The sequence below is a fragment of the Tupaia chinensis genome, unplaced genomic scaffold, assembly GCF_000334495.1.
Source record: "Tupaia chinensis unplaced genomic scaffold, TupChi_1.0 Scaffold000710_1, whole genome shotgun sequence".
Taxonomy (NCBI): domain Eukaryota; kingdom Metazoa; phylum Chordata; class Mammalia; order Scandentia; family Tupaiidae; genus Tupaia; species Tupaia belangeri.
The window spans coordinates 706,586-728,051 of record NW_006160234.1 but is presented as its reverse complement, the minus strand read 5'-3'; the positions used below and the strand labels follow the sequence as shown (position 1 = coordinate 728,051).

General features: G+C 37.0%; 1 protein-coding gene across 1 annotated transcript in view; it reads left to right on the top strand.

Moving 5' to 3' along the window:
* The window catches only part of COP1 (COP1 E3 ubiquitin ligase), a 250,489-nt gene that overhangs the window by 37,084 nt on the left and 191,939 nt on the right, over positions 1-21,466 (top strand). Inside the window, 3 exon segments of the mRNA XM_027776743.1 lie at positions 2,198-2,295; positions 10,430-10,506; positions 11,955-12,074. Coding sequence (XP_027632544.1) covers positions 2,198-2,295; positions 10,430-10,506; positions 11,955-12,074 — 295 coding nt within the window.

Genomic DNA, 21,466 nt, shown 5'->3' with positions numbered 1-21,466 from the left:
TGCCAAATACTACTTTTACTTTGATTGTCCATACTTTCCTCATTTTTACTTACCATAAAAATGACAGATATGAGATGACAAAGGAGTTGAAAGGCAGAATAAAATATGATGATGGATGCAGGTTTTATTTTCTCCCCTGATAGGGTGGAGGGGAGCAGGTAGACCTAAAAATCAGTTTTCAGTTATAAATCCAAAGTACATTTTAAAAAAATTATATTTATTATTATCATAATCTTGTTTAAATTACATGGAATCACATATATCTTCACAGCATATTGCATTTCTTTTTCCAGAAGGGATACCATGCACATCAGTCAAGACAAAGACATTACTATCCACATCATCATCATTAAATTAAAGCTGAAGTAAATTTATAGTAATTTGAATATAGAATAAAAGGTGTACTTTCTTTTTAAGATCTTTATAAGTCATGCTTGTAATTTCTTAGAAATTATTTTTTCCTGGTTCTTAGAAGTAATTCATATTTTCTGTAGAAAGTTCAATTAAAGGCATCTACAAAACAAATTTCCTATAATTATGTGAACCAGAGACAGATACTGCTAGCATGGTGGTAAATGTCCTTTAAATGTATACACACCACATTTTTCCTTGAAGAAATGGTATTGTATTCACTCTTACAGATTGTTATTTTCATTCAGTAGTATAGTCATGATGACATGTTTGTCAGTTGGTATTTTCCTGTGATTTGCTTGAACAATATCTATAGTTTATAACACAGTTGCGAAAGGGCCAACATTACAGACATAAGAAAGGAAGAATTTTCCATAATCAGTTCTCTCCAGCAATAACTATTATTAGATTATTTTTTCATGTCTTTTTTTTTTAACGTGCTGGAGGGCATGTGTGCTCGCCAGAGACAGAGAGAAAGAGGATAAGTTAGAAAGCATTCCCCTGCTATGGGTGGATAAACCTGCCTCAAATTCCTTTCTACATGTATATATTTATTTATTTATTATTTTTTAATCCTTTAGGTTTTTGCCATAGGGCTCATATACTCACCAGAGAGACATAGAGAGGGAAAGTGAGAAATATCTCCCAGGGGGTATGACCATGCTGCAATCCCTTTTCTCTATTCTCTGGGATTTTTGGCACATAGACCTAGTGTGATTCTCAAGCCACTGGGTACAGGACTCAAACCGTGCTCAACTTTGTGGGATCCAGTACCTTATTTACCATATCTGCTGGCGTCTGTGCTCTTGCCCATGCGCTCGCTCGCTCGCTCTCTCTCTCTCTTTCTCTCTCTCTATATATAATTTTTTTCTTTTTTTTTTTTTTGCTAAAAGCTGGTTATCAGAGGAGATATGCTGATAAGAGGAAAAAGGAGAAATAACCCTTATGTGAGGCATGGTCATGCTGCAATCCCCATTTCTCTGTTTTTCTGTCTTGTTGGGATTTGAGGCCTACACACCTGCCCAGTGTGCTTTTCGAGGCACCAAGGCTGGGATTCTAACTGCATTCGGCCATATAGGATCCAGCTTCCTTAACTACTAGGCTATAAGACTGTCCCTACACATATATTTTTAGGATAAGTCCATAGAAATAAAATAAGTATGTCAAAGGGGATGAAGACCCTTAAAGTTCTACAGCTTTCCTTTTGGTTACATTTTTTGCAACAGTACATAAGATTATTTATATCCACATATACTTCCTAAGTATGATGGTATTTTCTTTTCCATTCTGATTAATGCAAAATAGCATATAATTTTAAATCAACTTTTACTAGTTAAGGGGGTGATGGTTTATTCATGCTTATTGACTAGTACTTGTCTTGAGCTTTTCTTTGTTTGTTTTTGAGTTCTTTGTGTATTAAGGATATCAGTACTCCAAGGACATAAGTAGTCTATTTGCTTATCTTGAATCATAATCATTTGCTTTTACAGTGTTGTTATGAACTTTTTAAACTGCTAAAACTTAAAATTTAGTTTGTTCATCTTTAAAATTTTTATATCCATAAGACTTATAATTTGAGTTTATTTTGAAATAACTTTTTAATACTGTGCATCCAATGAATGCCCTATGTATTTTATTTATGATATAAAAATACAAGCTTAAATAATTTGTTAGATTACTTATGTCAAAATGAGGAACAGAAGACTAGTAGATAGTATTTTGTGATGAATTTATTAACTTTTCACTAATTTAATTAAGCCTGTTTTTATTTTTTCCTTACTAATAGCTACAAGTGTATTCATCAGAGTTTGGAGGACAATAATAGATGTCCCAAGTGTAACTATGTTGTGGACAATATTGACCATCTGTATCCTAATTTCTTGGGTGAGTCTTTGTAATGATTTTTATTTTTTAAAAATATTCTGTCCCCAGAAGTCTATGGTAATACTAATTTATTCAGCAAACCTATGTTATAGGCAAACAGGTCTCCCTCTCCTGCACACAAGGGTGCTGTTTTCAGTCTTAGGTTTTGGCATCGATTCCACATGTTGTTAGTACCATATTATTGTTTTTAAGATTCTTTTAAAAAAGCACGCAACTATTACATGTAGGTGGCTGGATAGGATGTGAATATTAAGGAAAATGAATACCACAGATCCAGAGTACCTTTATGTTTTTCTATGCAGTGGTGTATTTTCCTGCTACTTCTGCTTTGGGAGCAGAAGTGAGAAGTAACAGAGGAAAAGTTAGGAGGGAAAACCCATGTTTAGTAAATGTTGAGGGGAAAGAGAAAAGAAACTTTGTTATGAGTATTCCCAGATTGAGGTTGAGTCTGTGAACTGGAGAGCCAACTGAAAAGTTGGGAAATGAAGACATGGGTATAAAACTTTCAAGAGAAGAATGTAATAACTTAAGGAGAGAGACATGAGTAGGGAACCCACAAATGTAAATAGTAAATGGTTGGGAATAATATCTTGTCAGAGACCAATTGTGAATAATAAAAATTCTTTATTTTTAGAAGCCTAAGATAACATGGGAAATCTTTAGTCTAAGTGTCTTGGGAATGAATAATAGATTATGCTCAGAGATGTGTGACTGTGTATTAGATTCTGACCTGCCAGTGTTTTAATAACAGTTTTGCTGGCTTAAATGTTGGTTTATGACAAATCATGAATTTGAACTTTTAATTTTTTTTTTTTTACTATAGGGCGCGGGTGCTTGCCAGAAAGACAGAGACAGAGAGACAGAAAGTGAGAATTCACCCCCTGGGGGGATGGCCACACTGCAGTCCCTTCTCCTCCATTCTCTTCTTGGGATTTTGTGCATGTGCTTAGTGTGAGTTTAAGCCGCCAGGTCTGGGACTCAAACCACAGTCAACTACATGGGAGTCTAGCGACTTAGCCATTATGCCAACTGCTGGTCCTGGTCCTGGCATTGAGCTTTTTTTTTTTTTTTTGGAGAGGTTTTCGCTATAGGGCACATGCGCTCCCCAGACAGAGAGAGACATAGAGACAGAAAGCGAGAAATCACCCCCCATGGGGGATGGTCACACCGCAATCCCTTCTCCTCCATTCTCCTCTTGGGATCTTGGGCACGCATGCACAAGCGCCCAGCGTGAGTTTAAGCCGCCAGGTCCGGGACTCCAACCGTGGTTGACTACATGGGAGTCCAGGGACAGCCATTATGCTAACTGCTGGTTCCCGACATTGAGCTTTTTAAAGGGTTTTTTAGATTTGTTTCTGAGCATAGTAAAATAAAACATTTAAATGATTCTAAGGTATTCTAGACAGCCGTGCACCTTTTTTATTGGCAGGTCAGGACTTTTCACTTTTAATGTTGTAGTTACCAAAGTCATGGGTAGAGGGCTGAGCCACATAATTTCCTTAGCACAGTACTCTTTATAATCCTTTTGCTTATACAATTTTTTCTAGAGTTCTGGAAAGCAGTGTAGCTCTTTCACACATTTTTAAGTAGGTATTAAAATTGTTTTCTCATGTTTAAGTTATTGTAAAGAATGTATTTTCTGTACCATTAAACATAGGATGATTTCAAAATAGAATGTTTAATCTGTTTAAAAAAGATATCCTGTGGAATCTATCACATTCACTTTTTTACTTTATTGATTTGAAAGCTCATTAAAAAGCTTTTTATAAACAAGGAGAAATTTCATTCTTTTTTCCTGTGCACATCTACTTAAATTTATTATTCACATAGTTTTATTCCTGTATATTTTCATGATTAAAATTTTTTTTTAAATGTTTTTATTCTGTGAGAGAAGAGGAGAGTGAGAGACAGAAAAACAGACAGGGCAGACTCAACAGAGTCCTCACACCTTGATCCAGCCTCCAACCTCAGCCAGCTAGGATTAAGAATGTGCTTCTCCTACTGTTAGATGTAGGAAGACCTTAGGATGTGGATGTAGGACTGTTCCACATGGCCACAGTATTCTGCCATTGTGCCTGGACAGTACTTGAAATTTTCACTGACCTACCTGTAATACTTCCCTATAATAGAAATGGTGGATTTAAGAGTCTCCTTTTAAAAAGTATTAAAAAGTCTTGAATATTTTTTCTGGGTTGTTACTACTATTTGCAATTGATTAAAAAAAGTACTACCTATTTTTTGGTTAGAATTTTTAGATTGACATGTACTGAGCCAGCCTCACAACAAAGTAGTTAAATCCTCTGCATATTAAACTGGATTCTACATGGCTGACTGCATTTCAGATTTCAAGCCTGGCAACTTGGGGAGAAAATGCCGTGTGTGTATGTGTGTGTGTGTGTGCGCGCACGCGCGCGCATGCATGCCTCAAAGCTTGATGGGATAGAGGAATAGAAGAAAAAGGATTGTAGTGTTACCACACTCCACTGACTCCACTGAACATTTTTTTCTCTTTCTCTCTCACATGTATGTGTATGGGCAAGCACATGTGCCCTCTGGCAATTAAAAAAAAGGGGACCTAGGGGCTGGATGGGGGCGTGGTAAAAAAAAAAAAAAAAAAAAAAAGGACATAGGGGCTGGCAAGTGGTGTAGTGCTTAAAGGCGCTAGACTCCCACATGGTTGACCGCGATTCGAGTCCCTGACCTGGTGGCTTGCTTTCTCTCTCTCTGACCCTCTCTGGTCAAATAAAAAATAAATAAATAAATGAGTAAATAAAGTTAAGTAAAATAATAAAAAAATGGACATAAACTTGTAGATACCAGTTACCATGTGATATTTCAGTATATGTATAAAATGTTCATTGGTCAAATCAGGATAATCAGCATGTCCATCCTCTCAAAAGTATTACAAATTTAATGAAGTATTAGACATACATTTAAAAAAGAAAAACTTTACTAATTTCTTCCATGAGTGAGAGAGATATAGAGCTGGACACAGAGACAGCACTCACAACAGGTTATTAACACCAAAATCCACCTCCACCTTCACCCAGCTTTGGATGATAGGCACACATGTGCCCAGAGAACTTAGGGAGGTCTCTGGATACAAACATATAAAAAAGTTTATGGGGGATTTAAGGAGTTTTGTTATAGCAATGCTAGTTAATTCTTTGACTCCATTTGAATTGCCTGCTAGAAAAAACTAGGGCCAGCAGGTGGCATGGTGGTTAAGATGCTGGATTCCCATATGGCTGATTGTGGTTTGAATCCTGAATCTGGTGGCTTGCATTCTCACTTTTTTTCTCTGTCTCACTGGTGAGCACATGTGCCCTGTAACAAATTTAAAAATAATAATAATAATAAATAAATAGTAAAAGTACTTACTGATACATTTTCAAAGAAATGTGTACAATGTCATATTAATTAGTAATTTTATCTAAGTTGGGCTCTCTTCCTTCATTTTTTTTTTTTTTTGAGAGGTTTTTTTTTTGCTTTAGGGGCGTTTGGCCAGACAGAGAGAGAGAGACAGAAAGCAATAAATCACCCCCGAGGGGTGTTGGCCATGCCACAATCCCTTCTCTTCCGTTCTACTCTTGGAATTTTGGGCATGGACGCACATGCGCCCGGCGTGAGTTTTAAGCCACCGGGTCCCATACTCGAACCATGGTCAACTACATGTGAGTCCAGTGACATAGCCATTATTAACTGTTGGTCCCTCTTCCTTCAGTTTTGATAAAAGGAAAGAGTTGGAAGCCAAACATACAAAGTGGACTTGGTTTTCTGGTTTTCAGAGACATAATACGATTTTTACCTTTTGTGTTCTGAGTACTTTCTTCTGACTTCCTGTCCTTACATGTTCTCCTCCACATTCTGTAGTATTTTCCCTCATCTTCCCTTATTTCTTCCCTCTAGACTAGAGCACACATTCTTTTTGCAAGTACTGGGTGCTTACTATGTGGTGTTAGCGAGTTTGCATTGGTTAATAAGAGAGTTATAAAAGCTTCAATCTGTAGTATAAACAGGAAGCTAGCTAGTGTCTTTTGCAAATAGCAAAACATTGTTTTTAAAATAAATTTCGAGAGCCAGCAGGTGGCATGGGAGTTAAGGTGACTGAATCCCGCAGAGCCACCTGTGCAGTTTGAGTTCCAGACCTGGCAGTTCAGAAAACATGCCAGGTGCCTTTGGATGTGAGCCCAAAATCTTGAGAGGAAAATGGAGAAGCAATTGTGGTGTGGTCATTCCCCACTGGGGGGTGATTTTTATTTTTCCTCTCTTTCGAGAGCACATATGCCTTTTAACAAAACTAAAATCAGTCAATCAATCAATCAATCAATCAATCAATCCCAGAGTTAACAAGATGGGATTCATCATTCTGCTTCTTTTGTTTGTGGTTTAAGCTATAGTTTTTAAAAGATTTTTCCTGTAAATGTTAATTCGCTATATTGACATTTGAATATGGACTCCAGTGTATTTACCTTGCATTTTAAGAGGTGTCTTTTTTCTTAATTTTTTAAAATCACTGAAGCAATAAAATAGTCTTGATGAATAAACAGTTTAGGACAACCCTGTAGCCTGGTGGTTAAAAGGAAACCCGATTCTGTATGCCTGAAAGTAGTTCAAGTCTCACCTCTAGCAACTTGAAAAACATGTGTTCATGCATGTCCTAAGTCCTGACAGGATGGAAGAATGTAAGAAAGGGGATTGTTTTGTGACCACACCCCATTGGGTAATGCTTTTTCCCTGTACTGCTCTTTCACTTTATCTGGCAAGCGTATGCATACTCTGGCAGTTAAAATAAAGACAGAGAGAAACAATTTAAGCAGGAGTACAGCAGAGAAATAGAATACTTTTATTTTGTTTGTTCTTTTAGTTTTTTTCTCTTAGTTTTCTCTTTTTTTTTTTTTTTGGAGAGGTTTTCGCTATAGGGCGCGTGCGCTCGCCAGACAGACAGAGACATAGAGACAGAAAGCGAGAAATCACCCCCCAGGGGGGATGGTCACGCCGCAATCCCTTCTCCTCCATTCTCCTCTCGGGATCTTGGGCACGCATGCACACGCGCCCGGCGTGAGATTTAAGCCACCGGGTCCGAGACGCGAACCGCGGTTGACTACGTGGGAGTCCAGCGACATAGCCATTACGCTAATTGCTGGTTCCCCTTAGTTTTCTCATTTTTTTAAACATTTGATCACTATACATCATTTGACTTGTAAAGTGAATTTATCCAACATGAAGTGCATCTCAGACCAGTCCAGTTTACAATACTATACACGTTATCCTCAATAAATAATAAACTATTTCTGTGTCGGATAAGTGTCTTGCCTCTCTACTTTTCTCCCTGATTTTCTTCCTTATACTCTTCTTGTCTTCTATCCTCCTTCCACACTGTCTCCAGTGTCCATAACTATTTTCACTGCTTCTGTGTCCTCCAGTCTTTCAGTCTCTACCATAGAGTGCAGACAGTGCAGACAGTTGGTATATAGTAAGTGAGAGACATACTATATATTTTCATAGCCTTTTTTTTTTTTTTTTTTTAAGAGATTTTTGCCGTAGGGTGTGTGTGCTCACAGGAGAGACAGGGAGACTGAAAGCAAGAAATCACTCCCTAGGGGGATTGGCCACACTGCAATACTTTTTCCATTCTCCTTGGGATCTTGGGCATGCCGCACAGGCACCCACTGTGGGTTTTAAGCCGCCAGGTCCAGGACTTGGACCACAGCCCACTACATGGGAGTCCAGCAACGGAACCGTTACACCATCTTCTGGTCGCAGTTCGTAGCTTTACGTTAATCATTCACAAATACTCTGTGTTTCAACTATATCAACTTTAAAGAATCTTGTCCTTTGCTGTTTTTCGCACACGTGCACACACTCACACACCCTTATCTGGATTCCTTTTTTGTTCTCTTCCTGCTTAGTAATGAAGGGCCCAATTCTAGTGTCACTTTCTGTGTAAAGACTGTTAACATTCTGATTCATATTGTATTATCACATTGTAACTGCTAAATCATATGTGTCTGTCTTGCTAGTTTGAGTTGCTTTAGGTCTTGGGTTAAGTCTTAATCATCTTTGGGGTTTGGTTCCCTAGTATATTTATATTTCATTGTGGTATATAGTGAAAGTATTAGCTAGTTGGGTTGTATCCCAACTCTGTCTTACTCTGAATGTCATGTAAGTGCCTTATGGTCTCTCTCCTTTTTTTTTTCTTAAGTGATTTTTGCTAGAGGATGTATGTGCTCACTGGAGAGACAGAGACAGAGAGATTGAAAACAGAAAATTCCCCCTCCCTAGGGAGATGGCCAAGCCACAGTCCCTTCTCTGCTGTTCCCTTCTTGAAATTTTGGGTTCACATGCACAGACACCCGGTGTGAATTTCAAGCTGCCAGGTCTGGGACTCGAACCACGGCTAGCCATGTGGGAGTCTAGCACCTCAGCCACCATGCCACCTGTTAGCCCCTGTTCTTTCTCTTAACATTTCTTTGTTTCTAAATGGGGAGAAAAATTTGTAAGATAATGTCTAGAAAGTAAAAGTGCCTACCTAGCTTAGTGCTAGTGTCCTTTTCTTTATTAGTTGTTTTTGTTTTTTTAAAGTCACTTTATATGTGTTGCCTGTGGAAAAAAAAAAGAAAAGAAAACTCCAAAAGTTAATAGTGGCTTAAACATTATGGAAAATGTACTTATTCATAGGAAACAAATTTCCAGAGCTAGTTAATTTTTTGGTTCAGTGATATTGTTGAGTTTTTTCTGTGTTTCTGTTTTCCTTTACCCATGCATATACCTTGGTTTTTAGACTAGCTATTTTTAAAAATTAATTAATTTCTTTTTTATTTCTTGTCCTTTTATACATTCAATCACATCATTTAGTTTACAAAGTGAATATTCCAACATGTGTACATTTCTCCATAGTTCAGTGGTTAATACTGTAAAATTATCTTCTACAGATAATACCATATTTCTTTGTCCCGTTAATGCTTTGCCTCTCTATTTTTTTTCTAAATGTCCTTCCTCAGACTCTACTCTTTTACACACACTATATCTGATATTCACAATCATTTGCTGTGTTTCTGTATCCGTTAGTCAGTTGGTTTCAGTCATAGAGTATAGACACTTGGTATATATTAAGAGGGGACATAACAATATTTCTCCTTCATAGCCTGACTTGCTTCACTCAGCAGTAAATCTTCCATATTCATCTACTTTCTGTCAAAAGCTAGAGTCTTTTTTTTTTTTTTTTTTTAATGGCTGAATAGTATTTTATAGAGGATTTGTGCCACAATTTTTCAATCCTTTCATCTGTTTGTGGGCATTTGGGTTGGTTCCATGTCTTAGCAATTGTGAACAGTGCTGCAGTAAACATCGATGTGCAAGCACTTTTTCTATTAAGAATTCTTCTGTCCTTTGGGTAGACTAGCTATTTTAAAGATTGTAAGATAGCTTTAAATATTTCTAGATATCCTCTTATGAAAGCAGAAAAAGAACTTGTTTTTGTCTTATTTTTTTCTTTCTGAAAGATGACATGCTTCTCTTTGGTCAAAACTGAGTTACATACTTATTACTGACAAAGAGTATGAATGACCAGATTGGCTTAGCTTAGTCAAGATCATACTGTTGGGTTGAAGAGGCATCTATCCTCTCAGAAAGTTATATAGCATTCTGCTACTTTGGAAGAAGTTATATTGTCTTCAAGAAAAAGGGCAGGAAGGTTTTTGGATTGGTAACTTGACAGTGTCTTCTGTGGTATTTATGAAAAAAATCATAAACAGAAAAACAAATAAAATCTTCAGTGCTTATCTCCATAGCAGATACTCAGTTACCCATGGCTGTTACCAAGAGGGACATAGGACAGTTACACATAGTGAAAATCTTCTCTCCTCACTTGACAATAGTGTCGTCATTGAGAAAAAATATAAGAGAAAGTACATATTCTGAAGAGTTCTGTAGTTTTAACAATTTAAGTAGTAGTAGCTATAGCAAAGCTCTTTCTAATTTGAAACAAAATAAGAAGCCTATAGCTTCTGTTCAGCATCTTTTTAATTGGAAGACTTTGTAAAGTTACAAAAGAATCTGAACAGAACAATTAGAGAATACATTTAACAACAATACGAGTAATTTGTTCTTTCTATTTTGTTTTTGTTTTCAGTGAATGAGCTTATTCTTAAACAGAAGCAAAGATTTGAGGAAAAGAGGTTCAAATTGGACCACTCAGTGAGTAGCACCGTATGTTTCAACTCTTATTACTATTTTTAATAAATTTCATTTGTTGTTCTTAGTGTTTTAATAATAATTAAATGTTAAAGCTTAGCATATTATTGGTTTTTCTTTTTTTAGAGATTTTTTACTATAGAGCATATGCATTCACCAGAGGAACAGAGAGACAGAAAGCAAGAAATCACCCCTAACCCCTGGGAAGATGGCCATGCTGCAGTCCCTTCTCCATTTTCCTCTTGGGATTTTGGGCATGCACGTACAGGCCCGATGTGAATTTTAAGTTGCTGGGTCTGGGACTTGAACCACAAGTTTTTTCTTAAAGGAGATTTGTTTATAATTGTTTTATTCAAATAAACAATTTTCCTATAATACTTCACTAGAGAATTTTTGAAAGTTCTCATGGAATTATATTGAGACAGATTTGCGTTGCCTTGCAATTCTCGACATTTGGACGGATATAAATATAACAAGGTAAAAAAAAGGACACATGTTTTGAAAATAGCTATGGAAAGAGGTCGAATTTGGGACCAGTATTTAGTGTAATGGCTATGTCGCTGGACTCCCACGTAGTTGACTGCGGGTCACATCCCGGACCTGGTGGCTTAAAACTCATGCCAGGCGCATGTGCGTGCGTGCCCAAGATCCTGAGAGGAGAATGGAGGAGAAGGGATTGGGGCATGACCATCCCCCCTGGGGGGTGATTTCTCACTTTCTGTCTCTCTGTCTCTCTCTGTCTTTCTGGCTGGTGCACGTGCCCTATAGCAAAAACCTCTCCAGAAAAAAAAGAAAAAAGAGAACTAATTTAAAAGGATTAGTTCAAAATTACATGGGAAAGTCAGTTTAAATTAATACCTCATCAAATACAAAGTTGAAAATAAGGGTAGACAAATAATTAAAATCCAGCTACTTATGTTGAAGGGAAATTGTATACCCTGAATGATTCTAACGTATCATTTGTCTTAAATGTGCCTTTAATATCTGTTATCTAAATTCCCTTAAGGGGAGGGACCTGAAGTTAGCGTAATGGCTACGTCGCTAGACTCCCATGTAGTCGACCGTGGTTCGAGTCCCGGACCCGGTGGCTTAAACTCACACCGGGCTCGTGTGCATGTGTGCCCAAGATCCCGAGAGGAGAATGGAGGAGAAGGGATTGGGGCATGACCATCCCCCCTGGGGGGTGATTTCTCACTTTTTTTCTCTCTTTCTGGCCAGCACACATGCCCTATAGTAAAAACCTCTCCAAAAAAAGAGAAAAACATTCCCTTAAGGGGGAAATAGTGTTTAAATTATTATATTGATAGAAGGCAGTAGAGAGGCACTAGGTGAGATAGGATACGTTGTACATTATAGTATATTTTTGATATCCGTATAATAAGCATATAAGAAAGTAGCAGTTAAACATTTTTCTTATAGTCTTTTTAGGAAGTTATTGTGTTTCTCCTTTTCTTCATTTTCAGAATGGTCACAGGTGGCAGATATTTCAAGATTTGTTGGGAACTGACCAAGATAACCTTGATTTGGCTAATGTCAACCTCATGTTGGAGTTACTAGTGCAGAAGAAGAAACAACTGGAAGCAGTAAGTTGTGCTGAACTTAAAAAATGTTTTAATCAATCTTCATTGTAATGAAAAAGATCTAAAATAGTATCACTAATCTATTCATTTTTACTCAACTAGAACCTTCTGCATAATTTAACTTCTGACAGGTCCCTCTTTTAAGTTAAAGAAAGAACAAATTTGTAGTAATATAACTTATTTGCAATAGTTAGTTTGCATTACCAAAAGCTGAGTGCTAAAAATGATGAAAACATAAAGTTTTGTTTTAAGAGGAAGCAGTTGCATTGGTCTTTTTTCTTCTAATGAATATCTATCTTGCCATTTTTTTTTAACCTTTTTTTACTCTTTTTATCCACATAGTTCTTTTAGCAGATGTTAATTCTTTTTTTTTAAATTTTATTTATTCATTCATTTTATTTTAATTTGATCAGAGAGAGACAGAGAGAGAGAGGGAAAGTGAGAAAGCAAGCCGCCAGGCCCAGGACTTGCACTGTGGTCAGCCATGTGGGAGTGTCCAGCACCTTAACCACCATGCCATTGCTGGCCACTAGCAGATGTTAATTCTTAACAGCAGTAGTGAAGAGTTAACTAAGCTCATTTAAAGAGATGTATACTAGATCTAAGTATATTATATTTCATGTAATGAAATATAAATGAATGTAAAAATACATTCATGTCATGTAAGTAAGAGTGAAAAATATAAAATAGGAAATTATAGGCCAGTCCCATAACCCCTTAGGATCCTACATGACTTACTGTACTTCGAATCCTGGTCCTGGAGTTAAAAGGAAGAGCTGAACAGCTAGACTTTGAGAAGATTAGAACCATGGCTTCTTTTAAGATATATACATAAAGGAAATCAGGGATTCTCTCTATTTTACTCTTCTGTGCCTGTTTCACTTGGATAGTTCTTGATTTTTCTCTTTTCATAATTTTTTTTTCCACTTCATATAGTGGGTGATGTGATCATCTGCACTCATTCATTTACATTTATGTTTTTCGATAAAAGAAGGAAAAGGGCTTTCCTTTTCAACTTGAGCTTTTATCTGTTAAAGTCTTTATTTTGCCTTTGGATTTAAAAGGTACTTCTAGAGACTGGCAGTTGGCATAATGATTACATTGCTGGACTCCCATGTAGTTGACTGCGGTTCGAGTCCCAGACCTGGCAGCTTAAAACTCACTCCTGGCGTGTGTGTGTGTGTGTGTGTGTGTGTGTGTGTGTGTGTGTGTATGTATGTGTGCGCATGCCCAGATTCCCCAGAGCATAGTGGAGGAGAAGGGATTTGCGGCATAGCCATCTACCTTGGAGTTTATTTCTTGCTTTCTGTCTCTTCTGTCTCTCTCTCTCTTTGGCAAGCACATGAACCCTATAGTAAAAATCTCTCTTAAAAAGAAAAAAAGGCTGAATAGTATTCCATAGAGTATATGTGCCACAGTTTTTCAATCTATTCATCCGTTACTGCTGAGTGAAGCAAGCCAGGCTATGAAGGAGAGACACTGTATGTCCCCACTTAATATATACCGAGTATCTGCACTCTACAGCCAAAACTGATTGACTAAAAGATACACAAACACAAGAGATGGGTGTGAATGTCAGATGTGATGAGTGTAGAGGAGAGGAGCTTAGGGAAGGACATTTGGAGGAGGGATACAGAGGCAGAGCATTGATGGGATGGGGATGTATGATGTAATCTGTTGAAGATATTTTGATCAACTGGACTGGGGAGAAATATTCACATGTTGAAATGTTCACTTCATAAGCTAAATAATGTCATTGAATGTATATAAAAAATAAATTAGTTTAAAAAAAGAAAAAAAGGTACTTCTGTTGGAGTAGAGAGTTCTAGATTAACCTTAGAAAGCTAGTGACTGTCTTCTGATTTGTATTGTTTCAGATGAGAAATCTGTTACCTCTTGTCCTCTGAATGAAATCTTTCTCTCTCATTTTAAAATATTCTTTTTTAGTTTTGAACATTAAGATTATGATGTACCTTTGCGTAGACCCCTTCCCATCATATTCATTGTTAATGTGCTTCTTTGAACTTCTTAGCTCTGTGGGTTTATAGTTTTTCTATGAGAATTTGAAATTTTCAGCCATTATTTCTTCTGACTTTTTTGTTCCCTCTTGTGCTTTATAACAAATTACACAGTAGTTAGTCTTGTTGAAGTTGTCCTTAGGTTACTGATGAACTTCCCAAGCTTGTTTTTGATGATCTCTATAGCTGTTTTCAAGTCTGCTAATCTTATTTATTTATTTATTTATTTTTAAATCTCTCTTGGCTCTCCTTACATGCTTATGCTTTTCTTCAGCTTCTAGAACACACACAATTATAACTCTTTTGATGTCTTTGTTTACAAATTCTGTCATCTGTCTCATATCTGCACTGTATAGATTGACTTTCTTACTGCGGTATGCATTTTCCCACTTTTTTTGCAAGCTTACTGATTTTTTTTTATTGGATGTTAGAAATGTAAAATTTTACCTTGTTTCTTACCTGTATATTTTTGGATTCTTTTCACAGTCAGCCTTGAGTTTATATTATGCCATTTCAAGGGCAATATATTTATAGTTAACATTGAATATACAGTATACCACTCTAAGGAAAATGTGAAACTTACAATAACTCAATTTACCAGGCTTCTGGTTTTTGTTTTTGTTTTTATTTTTTTTCTTTACATTGTGTTATAAACTTCAGCAAACATCATAAGAAAAATCTCTTTCTTTTATTTTCTAAATATTTATCACTTACCCTTTCAGATGCTCTTTGTTTTCTGTCACAAATCTGAACTTTGATATGGCTTATTTCTCTTTCATTTGTATAACTTACTTTATCCTCTTTTTTAAAGATTTATTAATTTTTAATTTTATTTATTATTGTTATGCTTCAATTTTGACCAGTGAGAGAGAGACAGAAAGGGAGAGTGAGAAAGCAAGCCGCCAGGTCCAGGACTTGATCTGTGGTCGGCCATGTGGGAGTCCAGTGCCTCAACCACCGCACCACCTGCCAGCCCCACTTTACTATGTCTTCTGATTGCAATTGTTTTGTTCTATATAGAAATCAAGGGTGTTTTTCTTTTTCTTTATTCATGTAATACTTTCAAGATATTTTAAGTGTCTTTTTGCTTCTATTATTTCTGATGAAATCAGCAGTTATTTTTACTGTTCTTTTTCTAAGGATAATATGTCCGTTTTCTCTTTAACTGTGTTTAAAATTTTTTTTTTGACATGGATTTTCAGTAGTTGTGATATTCCTTGGTTTCATTTTCTTTATAGCTTAATATTTTATAGTTTCATTTCCTGCTTGGGTTTAATTGAATGAAGAGATCTATTTTTATTTTTAAATCTACATTGTAAATCATTATTTATTCAGCCCTATGCTGTCTTTCTTTTTATTGTAGGCTTCTGGTCATGTGTTACAGTGTTTCATATAATTCCACAGATTTCTGTTTCTGTATTCTTACTGTTTTTCTTTCTGTGTATCACTTTAAATTATCTATCTTGAATTATTTTTGAGTTCATTATTCCCTATTGTTATGCTTCAATTTTGACCAGTGAGAGAGAGACAGAAAGGGAGAGTGAGAAAGCAAGCCGCCAGGTCCAGGACTTGATCTGTGGTCGGCCATGTGGGAGTCCAGTGCCTCAACCACCGCACCACCTGCCAGCCCCACTTTACTATGTCTTCTGATTGCAATTGTTTTGTTCTATATAGAAATCAAGGGTGTTTTTCTTTTTCTTTATTCATGTAATATTTTCAAGATATTTTAAGTGTCTTTTTGCTTCTATTATTTCTGATGAAATCAGCAGTTATTTTTACTGTTCTTTTTCTAAGGATAATATGTCCGTTTTCTCTTTAACTGTGTTTAAAATTTTTTTTTTGACATGGATTTTCAGTAGTTGTGATATTCCTTGGTTTCATTTTCTTTATAGCTTAATATTTTATAGTTTCATTTCCTGCTTGGGTTTAATTGAATGAAGAGATCTATTTTTATTTTTAAATCTACATTGTAAATCATTATTTATTCAGCCCTATGCTGTCTTTCTTTTTATTGTAGGCTTCTGGTCATGTGTTACAGTGTTTCATATAATTCCACAGATTTCTGTTTCTGTATTCTTACTGTTTTTCTTTCTGTGTATCACTTTAAATTATCTATCTTGAATTATTTTTGAGTTCATTATTCCCTTTTTCTACCGTGTCCAGTCTACCCCTCCCTACAGATTTTTACTGTAGAGAGTCTGTGCTTGTTGGAGACAGAGAGAGACGAAGGAGAAATCAATTCCTCCTCCTCACCCCTCCCCTCCCCGCGTCCCTCCCTCCCGGCCACGAGGGATGGCCATGCCACAATCCCTTCTCCATTCTCATCTCAGCATTTTGGGCACGCACACACACGCACTGGCCTGAGTTTCAAGCTATCGAGTCTGGGATTCGAATCACGGTCTGCCATGTGGGAGTCCAGTGCTATAATCACTACGCTACCAGCTGGCTCCTCATCCGGTATTTTTTCATTTTTAAATTTTTAATTCTAGTGTTTGTTTCTAAGACTTTTGTTCTTTTTATTTCTTTTTTTGGAAATTGTCCACCTTTTCACTTGTTTTTCCCCCCAAAATTTCTCTCAGTTCCTTAACAATTTACAGAAATATTTTGTAGTATTTCATTGCTTATTCCAGCATCTGGAACATCTGTCTATTTTTTATGCTGTTCTTTTTTTGTTGTTGATTTTTTTTGTTTCTTTGTATGTTTTATATTTTTTAATTGTCTTCTAGATATTCAGAACTTAAGAGGGATATAATGATTAAAGCAGTTAATACATTCTTCTTTAGTGGTTTTGTTCTTTTTGTTATTTCGTGAGGGAGCAAGGATGAGGGACTTAGCTGTTTGGTCTAAATCAGGAGTTTAGCTGAGTTGGGGCTAAATTGATGCTTGAATTAGTTTCATTTTATTGGCTTTAGTGAGTATTTTTTTCTAAGTTTATCTTTTTTTATTGTTATGAGGGAGGCAGCCTTTTATGTTTTAATCTGAAGAGGATCAGTTGTTGAGTTTTTTAAATATTGGGTTGTCAGAAAACTCATGACTTTAAAATTTTTTTCTTTGCAAAAATGCATAATGACTTCTCTGACAACTCCATATAAATGTTTTCTATTGTGAAAGTGCTACCTGAATTATACTAGTTCTTCCACATTTTTATCCTTTATGAACTATTATACTGTCACCTGTATGTATTCTGAAACTGTTTCAAGAGTTTATTTAAGCTCCTCATATCTTAATATTTTAATTGGGCTATAATGTATTGCTTCAATTGTAAAACTTTTCTATAAAAGCTATTTCTTTTTTTTAAAAAAATTATTTAATTGTTTATTCATTCATTTATTTTAATTTGACCAGAGAAAGACACACACACACACAGAAGGAGAGTGAGAAAGCCAGCCAGCAGGTCTGGGACATGAACCATGGTCAACCATGTGGGAGTGTCCAGCGCCTTAACTTCCATGCCACCTGCTGGCTCTAAAGCTATTTCAAAATGCAAACCTACCCAGGGCCAACCAGTGGCATGGTAGCTAAGGCAGCTGGACCCCACATGGCTAACTGTACATTCCAGTCCTGGACCTGGTGACTTGAGGAGGGTGCCAGTCATGTATTTCTGCCCCAAAATTAAAAAACTTTATATAGTGCAGAAGGAAATATATTAACTTACTAATACAATTATGGACTTTTCAATTTTCCTTTTAGTATTGTTATTTTTTAGTTTTATAACTTCCATTCTGTTCAGGGCAAAGAATTGTGAATTACCTGTCTTAAAAAAGGAATTGTTGTGTAGTTTTATTTAGGTGCACAAACTAGTAATATTTAATCCAGATGGTGACAGTGGTTAAAATACAACACTTTGAGATTGATCCACTATGGAAGATTCTTTGTTCTCAACTGGAGACCTTCCTGAGTATTCAAATCATGTGCAAGCTTGTGATTCAGGGTTGATTGAGACTAGGGGTGGATCATAGTGTCAAAACCCTTTTTGGAGTGGTTTCTCTCTAACTCATGGAACAAATAAGTAAATGAACTTCTACAAAAAGCAGTATTTGAGACCAGCAGATGATGTAATTGTTACATCCCTGGACCCCCATGTCGTCAACCACAGTTTTGAATTCCAGGCCCAGCGGCTTAAAACTCATACTTGGTGTGTGTGCGTGCATGCCCAAATCCTGAGAGGAGAATGGAGAAGGGATTGTGGTGTGGCCATTCCCCTAGGGGGTGATTTCTTCCTTTCTGTTTCCCTGTCTCTCTGGTGAGCACACATGCCCAATAGCAAAAATCTCTCTTAAAAAAAGCAGTATTTTGGAACCAGCAGAGGGCGTAGCGATTATGTTCCTGGACTCACACATGGCTGACTGCTGTTAGAATCCCATACCTGATGCTTGAAAATCACACCAGGTGCATGTATATGCCCAAGATCCTAGGAGGAGAATGTAGAAGGGATTGGGGGTGATTTCTCACTTTCCCTTTTACTGTCTCTCTCTCTCTCTCTCTGTCTGATGAGTGTTGGCATCCTATAGAAAAAAAAAAAAAACTGTTTGTTTTTTTCTTAAAAAAAAAAAGGCAGTATTTTATATTGCCCCCCCTCCCCCCCGAGATATTTTTGGTGTAGGGCACATGTGCTTGCCAGAAATCACCCTCCTGTAGAGGATGGCCACATCACAATCCCTTCTCCTCCATTCTCCTCTTGGGATTTTGGACATGCATGCACATATGCCCAGCGTGAGTTTTAAGCTGCAGAGTTCGAGATTCGAACCACAGTTGACCTTGTAGGAGTACAGCAACGTAACCATTATACCATCTTCTGGTCCCATGTACTAATTTCTTTTTTTTTTTTTTTTTGGAGAGGTTTTTGCTATAGGGTGGGTGCGCTCGCCAGAAAGACAGACAGGAACAGAGAGAAAGAAAGCAAGAAATCACCCCCCGGGGGGATGGCCACGCTGCAGTCCCTTCTCCTCTTGAGATCCCAGGCCCGCACACACACGCGCCTGGCATGAGTTTAAGCCACTGGATCCAGGATTCAAACCACAGGTGACTACATTTGAGTTTAGCACCATAGCCATCGCGCCAACTGTTTGTCCCCCATGTACTAATTTCTTAAAACCTTCTGTGTCTAAATACATTTGGAAGATCTTCATGTATTCTGAGGTATACCTTTACACCATTTTAAAGGCCATTTATTATATAAGCAGTGAATAGCCTTTAAAAATTTTGTTTTGACAGATTTAAGGAGAAGAATGTATTGATATGGAGAAAATTATAACCTAAATAATACCAATGTCTTATATAATATATGGCACAATGACTCTTGTTTGTGAAATGTTACTTTCTCATTTTATAGATAAGAAATCTAAAGTCAAGTTGGGAATGCATTTATTAAGTTGTGTAGGTTTTTTAGATTAGAAGTCAGGAACTCTGGACTTTTTGTCACCCTACACGGAATGCTCTTTTTCTTTCTTCCTCTTGCCTTTCTTTCACCTCCCTCTCCCTTCCCTTCAAGAATTGCAAGTAATAAATTCTCCCAATTCATGTTGTTAAATATTATTAACAAGGTTTATAGCAAAATGTAGCAGTCTTTAGTTCCTTCATTCTGTAGCCCTTATATCAGCTCTCTATAAACAGTCTTTTCCATTTTTATTTTTATTTACTTGCCTGTACCATTCTGTTTGAAAAATCTTATTCAAGGAAACATTTTCTCTTTCCACATACCAGTTGTTTCTCATAGAGGAACTATTGTAGAGTTAACTCTACTTGGGAAGATGAACTCACAGTAACATAAACTCATAAGGACAAAGTTGCTTATTTTAGTCAAGTATATAAAGATCAATTACAGGGCAACGCTGTAAGGAAGCTGAATCCCATTCCCATGACCAACCACGGGATTCTCAGCCCTGGTGACTTGAAAGCGTGAAGGGTGTATATGTGTTCATGCCTAAAGTCCCAACAAGATAGAGAAATGGTGAAGACATTGTAGTATGCCTGTGTCCATTGTGGGTGCTTTTTCTCTCTCCCTCTCTTTATGTCTCTCTGTCTCTTTCCAGTATGCCCACATGCACTCTAACATTAAAACAACAACAAAAAGATCAGTTACATTCGATGTTTACGTAGGTGATACCAGAGCATTTTCTCCCAGTTGGAAAGCTATCTCAGAATGCCATGTGTCAGAAAGATACTAAAGCATAGGCCCAGCTGCAGTGGTGCAAGTAGGGAGTACTGCTGGATGAGGCTAGGGCCATATGGAAAGTATGGGTTCAGATCCTGGAGCAACATGAGCAAGTTGGGTGTTGTACTATGTGCCTGTAATCCTAGCTAAGTGGGAGGCTGGAACAGGCTCACAATGGTGAGACACTGTCTAAAAAATAAACAAAATGCCTGTCTCTCCCTCCCATTTTAAAGCAAAACAGAACAAAAAGATCTCCTCCCAAAAAACATGGAATTGGAACGCAAAGAGTTTATGTACAGTTTACACATTTAATTGTATTAAGTTCTGATCAGGCAATTGCTTCTTTTCCTATAATAGAGAATTTTTCCTTTGGACATTTAGAATGAAAACTTAATTGTAGAGAAGAATGGGAAACTGTAAAACCAATGTTTTATTATAAAAATCTGAAACAGGATGAGTAACAGTGGTACAGAGGGAAAATGTGGTGCTTTGTGAGGCCAGCCCTCATGGGAAAGTTCCAGGATGCTGTCCGGAGAGCTTTCTGAGTGTACTGATCATGCATGCTCACTATCCAGGGCTGGCTGAATATAGGTAAGATCATGGAATGAGGATCACATTGGGGAGAGTGTGTGTGTGTGTGTGTGTGTGTGTGGTATGTGTGACAGGCATATGCTCTTCTTGTCATGGAGGAAATAAATAAAATGATTTGAAATATATTCCATTTCAGATAGCACACAGTCTCTTCCTTGAGACAGTTGACTAGGAGCCAGATGAAACAAATATGACAAAAAGTTGCTACATTGTAAAGAATAATTAAGAGTAGAGACAGATTCCTAATGTGTGTTTCTTTCTTTTTTGTAACTATGTTTCTTCTCATTCTTTTTTTTTTTAAAATCAAGTAACTTTTTTTTTTTTTTTGAGAGGTTTTTGCTATAGGGCTTGTGTGCTCACCAGAAAGACAGAGAGAGACAGAGAGACAGAAAGCGAGAAATCACCCCCAGGAGGGGATGGCCAATCCCTTCTCCATTCTCCATTCGGGATCTTGGACATACCCGCCCAAGTGCCCTTCGTGAGTTTAAGCCACTGGGTCTTGGGCTCAAACCACAGTCGACTGCATGGGAGTCTAGTGATACAGCCATTACACCAACTACTGGTCTGACTACTTTTTTTTTTTTTTTTTTTTTTTTTTGGGAGGGGTTTTTTCTATGGCGCGGGCACCCGCG